The sequence below is a fragment of the Anomalospiza imberbis genome, chromosome 3 (assembly GCF_031753505.1).
Source record: "Anomalospiza imberbis isolate Cuckoo-Finch-1a 21T00152 chromosome 3, ASM3175350v1, whole genome shotgun sequence".
Taxonomy (NCBI): domain Eukaryota; kingdom Metazoa; phylum Chordata; class Aves; order Passeriformes; family Viduidae; genus Anomalospiza; species Anomalospiza imberbis.
Genome location: NC_089683.1, coordinates 29,355,540 through 29,371,617, shown reverse-complemented (window position 1 = coordinate 29,371,617; position 16,078 = coordinate 29,355,540). Strand labels below are relative to the sequence as shown.

Genomic DNA, 16,078 nt, shown 5'->3' with positions numbered 1-16,078 from the left:
ACAGAAAACCCCACATAAATATTATTCATCACCAATTTCTGTTCTTCGCAGAAACAATCCTCCTGCCTGGAATTTACTGAGGCAAGTGGGAACAGTATTTCTTCCTCCAGTAACTAGACATCCCAAGGAGGTGAAATACTTTCTCTGAAATACAGCCCAAGCCACAGCTCTTCTGGCAGCAGTGAGTAACAACTTTGCTGGTGGAGCTCGTAGTCCAAATACAGTAAAAATCCAAGCTCTTCTGTAGTATCTTACAACAAAAGGAGAAGAATTCCTAAAAGAGTCGTGAGAGTAATCCCAACTGCTGTAACTCAGATCATTTAACAGCCAGCTATGATAATCTCCTCAGTAAATTAATATGGTTTGTCAAGCCAAACAAACTACAAAATAAGAAAGCTGTGACTGTGCCATGAAGATTTGCTAATCATGAACATCCATTTCAAAAACATTCTGAAACTCAGCCGAAACCAGCTTATGATCTCCTTTATTGGTGCTTTCAGAAGAGGAAAAAACTCGCCCACCAGCACCCCAGAAAAGTGCGAATGAGGAAGAACTGATGTCTGATGCATCTTTAGAGAAAGACAGTGAAATTAATTCGTCATAGGGCTATTTACTCTAAGGCAACTGAAGAACAAAGATTAGCCTAAAAGGCTTCATGTCCAGAAGTACTGAATACTGCTGGCAGGTCTAAAGGAATGCTACCAGCACAGAACCCTGTTCTCCTTTGTCAGCAAACTCTGTGCCACTCTGGAATATACTACATGGGCAGTACATGTTGAAGTCTGGAGAAGAAATATGACTCTATAAGGTATTTGTTGAGATAAAACCAAACCATTATATAGTTACTCTTATTCTATGATTCTGTGGTGTGATTATGACTATATAATTAGACTGTCTACCTAACAATACTTTACTATGAGTTTATAACTCAAAAGCTCTGTTACACTGCTTCCCTCAGGAATAACTTCTGTTAAACTTCACAAAGAACTTCAATAAGCAAGTCACAGTTTTAATAAGGAAAGTATTACTGGCATTACATTAATATTTTACAGTCATTTACATAAAGCATAAGAGCTATCCATCTGCTATCACAAGACAAAATATATACAGAACTGCATCACAAAAAGAGATAAAGACCTAGAGCTGAAGTCCACCATAAATAAACATAATCAATTTCCCAAGCTGACAGTGCATTGTAAATTATTTACAACATATAAATAGGTGAAACACTACTCCAGGTCCATTCAAAAAAAAATCAAAATGGCATCAGAGAAGAAAAATGGCACAACATAGCTTTCTATTACCCACACTACAACTGAATGAATGAAATGCAAGAGGAGATGTGCCAAGTGACTTGATACTTGCTAGTCAGCTTAATCAGATACTCTCAATTTCCTGCAGGATGGATAACAAACACTGTTCTGCTGCTTACTGCACACCACGTCTACTGAAATATTTTCTGAGGTAGAATGATCCCTAAAGCCATCTAATAACACAAGGAGTCTGGAACCACACAACACAACATAATGTAAGAGAAGTAGGTTTAAATAAAAATAATTAAAAGATATTGTACTTGGGTAACTGAGATAGTAAATTATAAGATTATGATGACAGATACCCAAGTTTCTGACTATCCTTTATTGTAACCCTACCATATAAAAACCCAAAACCTGACTTCGTGCTCCTCACTGCCATCTGCCCTTATTTTAAAAAGACATCCTAAAACTTCAGAAGAGTTTAAAAAGCAACATACTTGAACCAAAATTTTAAAAATCCATTTGTCCTAAATGTTCTTTTACTATCTGCAAGCAATTTTATATTCAATAAATTGAAATAATTAAGAATAGAATTCATCTTTTAATGACATGCATTTGTGTGAAGAAAGGTTAATAAAGGATGAGCAAGATTATTGCCATGAATAACAAGGATTTAATTTTAGAAATTCTGCAGTGCTTGAATGTTATTAAAAATACTTTTAACCCTTTTATTGTTCAGGAAGGTATATGTATGAGGTACTACTTACTTGTACAGCAAGCCGACTAAAAATCTTACCTTGTACCTTATAATCATCAATAACATGATATTAATTTTCTGCCTAATTTTATTCATATATTAGCACTGATATGCATTTCATTAATCATCATTTCAGTTGTTTCATCCAGCTAATTTATTCATCCATTAGAGATGCATATTTCTAGGGAAAACTAGAAAGATTTTCTCTTTAGTTTTTTCTTTGAGGACGCACAGAAGAAAATAACAGGGACACTGAGCAATCTGAGAACCAAGAGACTCTTTAGCCCCTGCCCAAATTACACTGACAATGAGGAAAAACTAGCTAGCCAATTTTCTCTCCTTTCAAAAAAGCTGATGAGATAAAATATAGGAAAAACATATAGGAAAAAAAAAAAAAAAAAAAAAAGCCAAGCAAAACAACTGTTGCGACTGCAACTTTCCTGGCAATAGCTGATAGCTAGGGCTTTGTTAGCTCACAGCTATCAGCCATGGTGTGAATTTTCCCCATTTTCATTGCCTTCATTAATAAACTGTTTTCACAAGAAGAAAAAAAAAGGTATTAGTATTCAGGTCCACTAAATAAAGGCAAGAAAAAAGCTTTATGTTTTTCAACCTCAACATGACCTCTCAGACCACTTCTGAAACCACTCAGAAATTCTTAGAAATCAATACTTTAAATCAAGAGTTTTACTTCAAAGTAATATGAATTTTAAATAATTAACTCTTTTGCAATTTCTAGCTCCTCTCTGCTCCATTTTTGGCACTGATTTTCTCACTGTTTCAAAATAAAGTGAGCTCACAAGATACATTTCTTAGCACTACTTAACTTCTTATTCCTAAAGGAAAATTTCTCCACATTTTTGTTATTGCCTTGATTTTCTACCTTTCTATAGTCTTGTGTTTCCTTTAAATTCCCATAATTTGGAAAAAAAGCTTGGAAAAAAAGGGAAAATTATTATTTTTTTTAAAGCAAAGTTTTCTTACTAAAAATGTCTCAAAATATTTTTAGTAAAGACATTTGTGGGTGCTACCTACTATCTCCTGTTACTCTTCTAAAGACAATCTGGATAATACTGGAAAGGTCTAATATAAGAAGAGCACTCTTTACGTCAAGTAATTTTGTCCAGTCAGTTTTCCTTCAATAGCTATCATCCATCCAATGTATTTTAAAAAATGATAATGATTAGTTTCACTTTGCAGAATTACACAAGCATAAAATCTTGCACTTAAAGTATCTAATATATCAGAAAAACTTAGAGAACCTAAATGTTCTAAATTGCTAGATAAATTCTTTTCATAGTCACACTTCTCTCACAAAGATCGAGAGAATCTGTGTGTCTGTGTGCCTCCAGCTCATCTCTTCTTGCTTCCCCCTGGCCTCATGCTACTCACAGTCCCTCTGTGCTATGCCCAGGATCCAAGCACAGGGGAAGTCCAAGGACCAGGTGTGGTTTTTTACTAGGCAAGCTGGAGCCAGACCTCTTGCAACAGAAAATACCCAACCTGAAGACACGGGAACACAGTTGCTTCCCTCGTCATCACAGGAACACGCTGTACAGAAACCACAGTCCCATGACTCAGAGCACATCTCAACCAAGAAGCTCTGAGATGATCCTCTCTCTCCACTGAGCTCAGGGAACTTGAAACTACATTCCTAACTGCTTCTTGACATTTCCTTGTCCCTATGCAAACTGAAGTCCATCCAATCCAATTGTGCCTTACTCTCTTTCACTGTCCTTTTGATTTTTCATGCAGTCTCTGTTTTTCATCCCACCCTGTGCCAGAATAGGATTTTGCCTACTTTCTCCTCTACACTGAGTGCCCACTATTCTGTTGCTGCTCAAAGGGAAAATGTGAATACCAGGAAAATAAAAAAAATAGCATTCAAGGAAATGGTGATACTCTCTCTCTTTTTAATCTTGCCAGCAGTAGTGAGAGAGAGGACAGACAACTTCACTGGGGGGAGATTAGTATAATACTTCCTGTCATACCATGAAAGTTATATGTTTCCTTTGGTTTATAAATATTAATGTATAAGCAGTAGAATTTTTAGTATTAGAATCATGATTTGAGAAAGTGTAATTCACAATTACTATCTAGGTACTCTCAGATTCCAGAAGGAAAGCACACCAAAATCAAAATGCTTCCCACAGGAAAAAACTTGAAAAACTCTAAAACCAGCCATACTGCTTTCTGTGGCATTCTTTGGATACATGTTCAGTGATTCAGTTAATTAGTAGTATTGAGTCTAAGCTCTATCTTTTAAAAGCTAAGCATGAAAGTAGTATCTTACCTTGTATCTCTGATGAGAGGTGCACTTCCCAGTTTAAAGCAGATCTTTCCCCCACCACAAGATGTTTGCCTTAAAGAAAAGCTTTCTGCCAGATCAAACCCTGTAAAATAGAACACAATACGATACAATTAGAATGGAATTTAAAAACCATAAGTAAATAATCATTTTTACCATACTTGAATACAAGCATATTAGCATTTCTAGAATATAGACTAACAAGTTATTTTGAAAAGCAGAACTTGAAGTCAGAGAAGTTTTCAATATTCATTTTATTAGAACTATTCATGCAAAATTCACTTGGTAGATGACTTTAAAACCTAAAAAAATGAATTTGCTTTTATCATCTGAATTGATAAGAATGCAGGATGATTGGAAAAAAACAGGGAAATTAGTGTGGCTGCCAATCTTGAACCAATACTTACGAGGAAAAACATGTTCTGATTTTAATGCCACCTTCCTGGGAGCAGCAACAGCTTTTGGTGCTTGGGGATGGCATTCTGTCCTAACCTTTCAATTTTAAAGCCAGCTTCAGTCAGACTATAATTACACCCAGTAATCATTACCAGCTAATTAATACAGATATCCATATTAGCTTGGTCATTTACCTGATACACCATGACTGTCTCTGTTGATTTGTTTGAGATGACGAGCAACTGTTTTCATTAAAGGACACACAGCACCTTCAAGAGAACACAGTTTAGTATCTACGGTAAAATTTTATCAAACTAACAGGAACTGAACAAACTATCATGGCAGTTATGGTAATATTGACAGGAATGTTTCTTTTTCTTGCTTTAGGACATGAAAAGTAGTAATAAACCAAATTACAAAATCTAAACAAGAGCAGATTTTATACTACACATCCAATAATATAAGCAAATAGAATTTGTATCACATTTTAATTCAGTTGTTTGTGGTCAAAGTTCATATAAACAATATAGCCAGAAGAAAACCATTGAATTGTTACCATGCTGTTTCTATTTGCATCACTCTATAAACCAGTAATATCTGTTCCAAGTTCTTTTTGTATTTATCACTGTATTACTAGAAAATATTTTCCCCCATTCATGAATATAAAACAATACTGTATTTTGGGGAAAAAAACCACAAAAATTAAGCAGGAGAGCAAGTCTGGACCAAAGTATTTTGGTAAGCAAACAGAGAGTTCTAAAATTTGGAACACGGTAAACTGAGGTTAAATCTAACTGAACCCTTAGATAAGACACTGTATTATTAATATGCAATACTAATTATTATTACTTCTTACATTAAGTCCTTTATGCTCTTTTTTAAATATATATACAGGAATGCCCACTTTTAAGAAGGAAATGCAGGAAACTGTCACTTTTGTTCAGGGGTCAGAAATATGGCTTGCTATTTAACAAGTTTTGCAAATAGCCCTGGTAATTCTAAAAAAAACCTAGCACATTAAAGATGACAAGTTATGATATTTGGCCTGTCAACTTATCAAGCACAGAGCTTTGTGAGATGATGCAACTGAAAAGATGTCCAAAGTGTATCTGAAGCTGCTGAACAGTGAAGGTCAAGGCACTTTCTGAACCATTAGTTCAATGAAGAAAGTAAGGAATGTCCTACCATTAACCTGGAAATCATCTATATTTGAATGTTTCATGAAAGCATCCAGAAAAAATATTGTTATTAAAAATAGCTATATTTGTAACCTTAAAGCATGTGAAATTTGTCATTCATTCTGTAGTTATGTAGAAAGCATATTATCCTTCAAAACTCTTAAATGTTATTAAATATATTTTAGTATTTGATCTGGACTAAGAATGGCTAATTGGAAATAACTAGTAAAAGTGAAACTATATAATCTAATACAGATATAAAGACACCTCCTGATAATATGGGTAACGAAAGCTACGTCAACTATTTAAAGAATAGACCAGGCAAAACACTTTTTTTTTTTGTAAGATTCATTAATTTCCATGTGCTTTGCATGTAAAATTACATTTACAACTAACAATTGACTACCACAAGTAACATCACAGATAAATTAATTTACTTCTAAGGCTCTAAGAGAACAATTTTTTTCTTTCCCTCAGATAGATCCATAAATACATGGATATGCGTGTTTTTCCCTGTACAGATAGAGTTTCATGATAAATGAGATTACATATATATGCATGACAAACTCTGTAAATTCCAGTTCCCCAGAAAAGACGCTGAACTGTAAAGAATATTCATGTTGAAAACTCTGAAGTGAAATCTTTCATCATTCTTGGTTAGCAGGAAGTTTTATACAGTGAGAAAAGCATTTGCTGGAATTACACAGTAACATAGCAATTTCAATACACAAGTTGATATATACACACATGGGACAGAAACAGGCTCACCTTAGATGCCCTTTAGTTTACAAATCTCAACCTTCAACCAAATACAGATTATTAAAGTATAGAATTCTATACACAGCCACTCTAAACCAATGAATGTTCTTAGGGTACATTTACATAACTATAGCTCTAAGAAATAACCTGGCGTAAAGGAAGCCATTTATGACTGAAGTCACAAAAGAATGTCAGACATACATGGACAGATGTTTTTTCTTAAATCTACATGTTTCCTAAGGGGCTTTTCCAAAAATATTCAATAAATTTCAAGGCAGATTCTCTTTTTGGTTAAATTCTTGATAGTACTTTTATGAGCAGACAAAGAGTATTTATTGCTGATTTTACCCTAAACTGATGTAAGGTTTAGAGAACCTGGGACACAAGTGTGCTTTTTTTTCTTCAGCATTAACTTACATGAGCAGTGAAAGGCTAGAAAGTTCGAGTCTATTCCCCACAGCCACTTTCTTCCAAGTCTAAATAAAGACTCAAGCCTTAATTTTTGTGTTATCCAGATGATAGCAATGATTCCTCACATGCCACAGACTGGACCTATTTTTATCAGTGGCACAACAGTCACAGCATAGACAGGCCATTTAAGTGTTAGTTATTTATTTGTATTCCGCATCCTCAGAAGAGCTGAAAGAGTTATGGTGAATCTTCTACTGCATGCTGCTGATGCAGTCCTTTAGTTCAGTGCTATTCCTTTTACCAGAGAGCAAAGGGAAAACTCTCAAATAACAAGACCAAACTCTCTCCATACCAGGACTGACAACTTTCATTACTATAGAGTGATGAAAATTCTTTCTGCAGTTACAGCTTGTATTTTTAACCTCTTCCACAATTTTTAGACTGCTAGCAGATCCTTAAATTTTCTTTAGCCTGAGACAAGAGGGAATCTGCCCATTCAACATGTGGGCTGCTGAATGACAAGGTCTACATGAAGATATTCAGGAAAGAAAAATAACAAGATAAACCCTTACTGCTAATCCAGTGGGAAACCATGAACCTATATGGCCTGTTAAAATACATTACTATAAAATTCATTAAATATTAAGAAGAATAATCTTGATAGATTGCTCTGCACATGATAAAACTGCATCTGTGTAGACTGAACTAAAAAATTCATATTAAACCAGTGAAATCATAGGTCAAATTAAGTTATCTTTAAATCAATGAGTCTACCTATACAAAAAAATTGGTCTTGGTCTTTATAAATCAATGAGTTCTAGCTATGAGCTTATTAATATAAAATCAATCCAATAATCTTAAAAATATAAATTTATTCAGACCAAGCAGGTACATCACAGATCATTGTCTTCTCTCTCACTACTAAGATTAATAAGAATTTTTTGTTTGTTTCCTAATAGCATAATGAAAAATAAGAGAAAAAAAAAGGCATTGCATCTAAACATATCTGTTGCAACATGCACGTTCCAAATTCCTGGAATGATCAAGACACCTGTTGAAGCACACTGCAACTTCCAACTAGGCACTGTGCTCAGCTTTCCATTCCATGCAAATGAGGACAGAAGAGACTCTGGCTTGTGCTTCATTCTCCCTCTTACAGATATCTCTTTTGTGCACTTCCCGAGTGGGAGCTGTAACTTCCAATGGGCAGTCTTGGCTTCTGCAGATTCATGTAACCTGTAATGGCTAGATTCACTTCACAAGTACCTATGTACTACTTTATAATTAAACTTCACATTCAGGTGAAGTTTTTAGCTGCCATCTACCACCACTGATGCACATTGCAAAGCCACTGAAACTTCCATCAGTAACCGTGACCAGCCCAATGAATACGGTCAAACAGCAAAGCCCAACTTAATGTATACTAATATCCTGTGTTGACTCACACTTCAGGCAGAAACACGTATTACCCAAGATTCTTCTCATACTCTTTCTGGATCAGGCTTCATAAACACACAGACAAAGGCAACCTCTTCAGAGCCAGCCACACACTTGCAAATATCAGCAATGATATCCAGTGAATACACCACAAACATATTCCTAATGAAGATAAGCAGATCCAGCTGGCTTGCTTTCAAGGTCAAGAATTCAGATTTCTTACATATCTGTAGCCTCAAGTATATAGGCACCAGGAAATAAGATGTGATTTTTTTGTATTCTGTTATTTTACTCTGTAAAGAATATTATATTACATTACAATGTATATGTTAATTAAGACAAGGGTGGGAAGAATGAAGGGAACATGATATAGCAAAGAAGTCAACTTCAAGTCTGGTGACTATTTAGATGGTTATGAATTAATGTAACAGCATTGGCAGGCAGAAATAAGAAATTCAAGCAACAAAGCTCAAGGATTAGGATACTCATGCTAGGCCCCTGGAGAACTACATTCTCCCATGAAGAAGAGTAAGCAGTGAAAAGCAGGACTTCATGAGACAACCAGCAACACTTCACCAAGGGCAAGTCTTGCATGACTAACTTAGTGGCCTTGTGAGCCACTGAGTGGCTATGGAGTGACTGCATCAGTGGACGAGATAAGAGTTACGGATGCCATCCAGATTTCTCAAGGCCTTTGACATGGTCCCCACAATATCTCTGAATTGTAGATGCTGGGATTTGATGTGTGGACTGCTTGGAGAATGACAAATTGGTTGGACAGTCACATCCACAGGGGAGTGGTCAACTCCTCAATGTCCAGATGGAAATCAGTGGCAAGTGGTGTCTCATTTGGGATCAATGTTATTTAATTAATTATTGACATAGATGAAGGGATTGAGTGCACCCTCATCACATTTGCAGATGACACTAAGCTGAGTGGTGCAGCTGACATACCTGAAGGACAGGATGTCATCCAGAGGGACCTGGACAAGCCTGAGAATTGGGCTCATGGGAATCTTGTGAGGTTCGACAACCTCATGAGATGCTGCACCTGGGTCAGGGCAATGCTCAGTATCAAAACAGGCTGGGAGTTGAAGGAATTGAGAGCAGCCCTGACAAGAAGGCTTTGAGAATACTGATGGATGAAAAGTTGGAGATCAGCCGACAGTGTAGGCTCACATCCCAGAAAGTCAGTCATATCCTAGGCTACATCTAAAGAAGCATAGCTAGCAGATCAAGAGAAGTGATTCTGCCCATCAGCTCTCATGAAAAACCCCCACCCTGACTACTGCATCCAACTCCAGGGCCCCAACACAAGAAAGACGTGGACCTGCTGGAATAGGTGCAAAGGAAGGCCACAAAAACAGTCAGAGAACTGGGGCATCTCTCCTGAGAATTAGGGTTTTCAGCCCAAAGAAGAGAAGGCTCCCGCAGGACCTTACTCCAGCCTTCTAGCCAGTGGGCCTGTAAGAAAGATGGATACAGACTTTATCAGGACTTGTTGTGACAGGACAAGGAGTAATGATTTTAAATAAAAGAAGTTGGATTAAGACTAGACTATACAATAATGGCGGTGAAACACTGAAATAGGTTGCCCAGAGACGTGGTAGATGACCCATCCCTGGAAACATTCAAGGCCAGGTCAGATGGGAATATCAGGAATATGAAGACATTGTATATGAGAGATACTGGAGGGTCATTATATTGATTTGGAGAGTATCTAGCTACACTAAAAGATTAAAACCAAAAAGCTGAACTGATTTGCATACTTGAAATCACTCACTGTATTTGGGCTAAATCTAAAATCATAATCCATAGCCAATACTTTTCACAACACATTCCATGTCAAAAGACAAGGAAAATTCACCATGCCTGATAGTCCCAGAACTTTGTTTATACTACATTTTTCATGGATTAGCAAGTGGCTTTAAAAAGCTCTAATTGTAAAAGAAACTTGAAAAAGAAGCAATGATCTGGGAATGAGACAAAACAGTAATATTCTTAATATAAAGCTGTCAGGAATGATCAAATTAGAACTTCATGTGTCACTGTAGAAAGAGCTAAGGTCCACACTCAAACTCCAAATATTCCCAATAATAATAAGTTGACAACATGAAGAAAGTATGCTTGCAGTCAGATCAAAAATATGCCTGTGGAAAACTCCTGAACTCCCTCCCCTCATATTTGCTATACTCCATTATGAGAAGTGAGTGCTTCCTTCTAGTGAACGCTAAATATATCAAAGCATGAGAACTGAAAGAAATCCTCTATGTGAACCTAATGCTTATTGGCACCCTCAGAGCCTAAGGAGGACTGCTCCAAGAAGATCCAGCATACCCTCTCAGCCTCTGACTCTTCTGTCAATACTGGTATTTATTTACTACAATATTGGCTAAATTAAAAAGTATATTCAGTATGCCTGCTCTGAAAGCTCTCCCTTACATAAGCACACAAGCCAGTCCTTCCTCTAAAACACTTCTTTCTCTCACCACCCTCAAATTACTTCTAGTCTACACTTTTCTATGTATTTGAAGCCATTCCTTTAGAATCAAGTAGGTGAGAAATTCAAGATGTAATATAATAATCTTAGATCCTACCTATATATGCTTTGCTGGAAAAGCTTCCATATTAGCCTAGAGAAATAAATGCTATGCATATGTTGTTGAAAGAAGAAAACCAGAAAGATCATCTAAGCAGATATTGAAGGACAGATGCTGATTTAAACAGAACTTGTACATGGGAGGGAACAAAGGCCCCAGAAAGAACAACTGAATGCAAGATAGGGAAAAAAAAAAAATCAAACCCAAAACCTTTAGATATTGCTCTCTCCATGAAGAAAGCAGATTTCAAATTTGTAACAGATTTACCTGCATACAAATTATAAAACTGGAACAAGACAACTTTGCCGCACAGAGGGCTTGGTTCAGCTGAACAGAGCAGAGCAACAAAAGTTTGGCAGAAGGATCTGTACCAATTTACCACTGCTCCGCTCCCGGGTCCATTCTTTCCCAACTCCTGCTTTCTGGTCTATAACTCGCATTTCTTTTTACAACAGTAACCATCCCTGCAAATTCTAGTAGAGTCTCTTTTCTCTTATCAACTGGAGTTTATCTCTGGGCTTAAGTCACACACCTGCTGTTGGCAGAGCTGCTCAAGCTGGCAGCTAGCGGCTTGTTATTCCTCACCATCTGCCTGTACCTCCACAAACTGAAGAAGCCTCTTTCAAGTGCACACCCTCAGTTATTCACAGGAGAGGTTCAACCTCTCCTTTTCTTCCTAGCAGTTCAATTGGATCCATATTTGATCTATTTGTGGCAATCATACTAAGGAAAACTGCAACTTCACCATTGGCTGCTTAGCTACAAACTTCTAACAGAATGTAATACACAGTTCAGATAAACTGTTTATTCACAGTTCAGTCTATCTTGCCACATCTTCTGTGGCTGGCACAACTTTTACTAAGGCATCATTTCATTAGGAAAAAAAATATAAAAGAAAAGAGACAACACTTCCTGGAATTTTGTTTTAACATTTTTCAATCTATATTGCTAGGGAACCTTCTGTACTCACACCATTTCAGCACTTTAAAGACTTCCCTTCTGCAACCCACTACCTAGCAGTGACAGAATAAAACCTATTTTTCTTCTTTCAGACAGAATGATTTCACAGTTATGATGTAGGCTTGCTCTCTCAGAGGGGTTAAGAATAATTCATCAGCAGAGCACTTAGCCTCACTGCCCTAAAAATATAAGGGGAAAAGACTTTGACTTAAACTCTGGCTCTTCACAATGCATTATTATTACCTCAGAGCCCGCACATTACACTTATAATTTATTCATTATTACTGCTTATATTTTCCAGGGGTAGTAAAAGGATTATTTCCCCAGTCATGGACTTTTAAATTTCTTGGGCCTGAGTTACAAATGAGTTGTTGAGATTCAAAGTTGTTGTGTGTGTGTAGTTTCTACTATCTTTAATAAGATTTCTGGAAAGGACCAACGTTTCTAAAAGTTAATTTTATTTTTGAGGAAAAAAACAACTCAATTTAAATAATAATAAACATGTTCTCCTTGCTAATAGTTGTAGGAAAATTATAATAAGTTGAAGTACTTGCTGAGAAATTCTAGAAAACTGTTGTTCCATATTTTACAAGCACATATGATGTGTCTTTCAGACAAAATTTACCACATTCTGGAGAGATAATGTAGAGTTTAAGTGAGAACACTAGATAACATGTGGAAAGTAAGAGAAAGAGGAAAACAGAGAAATATTAGAAAATTTGCAGAAGACAGGTAACAGCTTTTAAGTTAAACAATATCCTCCTATGTCTTTCCCCCATCTTCTTAGGAAAAAGGGGTTCTTTTCACTCTGTGTGAAACATATGACCCAGTTTAGGGATTAAGTATAGGTGCGGTTAACATGAGCATTAGATTGTTTAGGTCAATGTGATAACTGCTCTGTTCTAATAAAGCCACATGATTTTGCTCACAAAAGTTTTGCAAACTCTGATTTATAATCTTGTTTTGTATGGTAGGAAAAGAAAGTACAAAACAAAACTCCTAGGAACTACAATTACCTCCAAACATGAATCTTCCATGCACAGGAAGCAGAAAGGCTGCTCTGGAGCTGCTTCAAACTTAGTTCATTTCAGAAAAGAGATTTAAAACAACCTTGTATAATTTTATCTGTTCATATTGTTTATTTTCTATGTGCTCTTGTTATTTGCTAAAGAATTTTCAGTACTGAGATTTATGCCTTTGGTCTGTGATGGGCATGAAAAATGGAAGTACCTGTCTGGTCACTGACAGCCACAGAAGTAGAAACAGGAAGGAGGAAGACTGCCATACAAAGCCAAAATGTGCAGGATCCAATGTACTTCATCTCCCCCTGGACACATGTGAACAAACAGCTATAAATCTGAAACAAAAAATAAGCATGTTCAGAACAATCTTGTATTATTCTTCTCACTGCATCTTGTCAGAATACTACTAACAAGAACTTCTTAACTGTGAAAAGGAAATTGCTAGTCACATACAAGTGTATAATTTATCTGTTTAAGGCGCTACAAAAAAGACTTATGCCAGTTTGGAAATAAATGATAAATATACTCCTTTTTAGTTCTTTATTAATAAACTCAGAAGTAACACCTTAGAAATACTAACTTGCAGATATTTGTTGTAAAGGCACTGAATGATCATTTCATTAGTAACTACTAATTTTATTTTATACTTCTCGCCAAGTTATTTTTCAATATTTAATATATTAGCTAAACTGTTTGGTGTCACAGCACTTAAAGTGACTGCTGAAGTAGTCCTCAAATGGAACAAAGGCAACATGCAATTGTTTGAGTTTAACCACAAAAGAAACCAAAATGCGATGTTTCTCCACCTTGCCAAGTGCCTAGAGCAGCCTATATTGAATTTCTAGCTTAAATCTCACAAAAGTACAGGCTTCAACAACACAAACTGGTACTGTCATTAGAAGACAAAATCTTCTTTCCAAGCCAACTGTGATGTATAAATACACATTAATTTAATGAAACACAGAAAATGTCTAATACTTTTCTAATCACATCTTCTGTAAGAAAAGGAAATCACATACCTAAGATGCAATTTTTATAATTATTTTCGCAAGGCACTTTATTCATCATCAAAGCTATTCTGTCACGTACTGATAGCAACTATATCATGATTAACTTTTCTAGCCTTCCCACCAGCAGCAAAACGAATACATGTTCAAACAAATTATCATTTAATTTCCTGCACCTGCTTTACAAGCAGGCATCGGGAATTCAGTAGAGCTGTCGCTCCGGAGGTCTGCTTTTCTGAAGGGCGCTGATCACCAATACCGCCACCCCCTCGCTGCCGCCGCACCTCCAGGCTTGGGTCCTCTCCCGCCGGCTGCTCCAGGAGGCTCCGCTCCCTCGCACCACCGGCGCACCGGAGCCTACGGGGCGCCCGTGGAGCGACCCGAGCCCTCGGCAGCACAGACTCTAACCCGCCAGTGCCGGCAGCCTCGTTTCCCTTGCATCGAGCCGCGTTTGCCGGAGGGAGGGTTCAACACTCCGGGCGGGAAGGCAGGCGGGCAGCTCTCCGGCGCGGCTGGGCTGGCGCCCGGGCAGCGCCCCCGCCCCGCTCCCGGAGCCGCTCTCGGGCTCCCGGCCCCGCGCCTCGCCCCCGGCCCCCGCCCCGGCTCCCTCCGCCCCGGCTCCCTCCGCCGCGCCCGCCCCGTCTCGTCGGCCCCTGCCTGCGGCGCCGGGAGCCGGGGAAGCCCGGTGAGCAAGCGAGGGGTAGGCGCCCGCCGCCGCTTCCTCCGCAGCCCCGGGGCGGAGCGGGGCCAGGAGCCCGCCCGGGCCGGCGGCGCCTGCGAGCGGGGCAGCCCCGGTGCCGCGGGGCGCTGCGGCGGCACCTGCGCCGGGCCAGCAGGTGAGGGGCCGCCGCGGGCCGGGGACGGCGATCGGCCCCATCGGGCCGGGACTCGGCCCGCGCCATCCCCGGGCTCTGCCCGAGAGCCGCGGCCGGCGCCGTGCCCCCTCCCCGCAGGGCACTGCCCGCCCGTGCCGCTGCCCGCTCACCAGCGCGCTCCCACCAAATGCGTGTAGGCCACCCGGCACGCGTGCTAATCACAAGGTAGGTTTTTAAATGTAAATATATGCACAATCAGCATAGTGGCAATTCGCAACAGTTTAATCAGTTTTGTAAATCACTGCTCATTTAGCAGGGCTGTTTTTATTTGCATATCTTAGCATACACCTATAGTCACCCACTAGCATATACAACGTATTTACGCAATCATAAGTAGAATACTATAGCACAGGCTGATTGCAGTACGTTAAAAACTCATGGAATACATAATATTGATATAAGACATAGTTAATATTAGCAATAATAAACTTAAATGACAATTTTGGAACTCAAAACCAAAAACCCCAGAACAAAAACACCACAAAACAGGCCAGGAATAGTGTAGTGTGTGTGAGTGTGCACACGTAATATGTTTAGATAATTGACTACAAATAGTGAGTGGCTTACCTTTAATTTTTTTATTGGTGTGTCCCCAAGAAGCACTGAAAATGCCTGTACAAAGCTGCTGTAGTGCCGAGGAGTTGCCGGAGTGAGTCTCCAAAGAGTGATAGAGGGGGATGCAGCTCTGTCCTTATTAGTCTCACAGTGTGACCCTCCCACTCAGCACAGAACACTCTGCAAGAAAGAACAAACAGCCACTCAGACACAGATTTTACATAATTATATGTGTACATCCCAAGTCAGGTAACAATGTAAGAAACGTTTGGGGATTTTTTTCTCCTTCCTACCTCTCTAAAAGCACCCTCTCAACAGTTCCATAAATTAGACAGCCATGGTGTGAATACATGAATGAAAGAGTATCTGGTTTCTAGCTGTGAAGAACCAATTATGTACATTATTATACTGGCAGAAACTACCTTTTATCTTTTAAATGTAAGCATACTTTAATTTTATATACTTTTATATACTTCATCATAAATTTAAAAATCAGCCATGCAAGCAACCAAGAGATTACACCTATTTATGGCACTGATGCTGTAATGCACAGTGAA

At 38.3% G+C, this 16,078-nt stretch overlaps 1 protein-coding gene across 1 annotated transcript in view; it reads right to left on the bottom strand.

The window, feature by feature from the left end:
* Positions 1 to 15,674, bottom strand: part of COL19A1 (collagen type XIX alpha 1 chain) — a 177,183-nt gene extending 161,509 nt beyond the window's left edge. The window contains exons 1-4 of the mRNA XM_068183754.1: positions 15,534 to 15,674; positions 13,293 to 13,419; positions 4,912 to 4,986; positions 4,307 to 4,406 (exon numbers count right to left, since the gene is read on the bottom strand). Coding sequence (XP_068039855.1) covers positions 4,307 to 4,406; positions 4,912 to 4,986; positions 13,293 to 13,383 — 266 coding nt within the window. The 5' untranslated portion in view covers positions 13,384 to 13,419; positions 15,534 to 15,674. The remainder of the gene's footprint in view (positions 1 to 4,306; positions 4,407 to 4,911; positions 4,987 to 13,292; positions 13,420 to 15,533) is intronic.
* Positions 15,675 to 16,078: the final 404 nt, after the last annotated feature.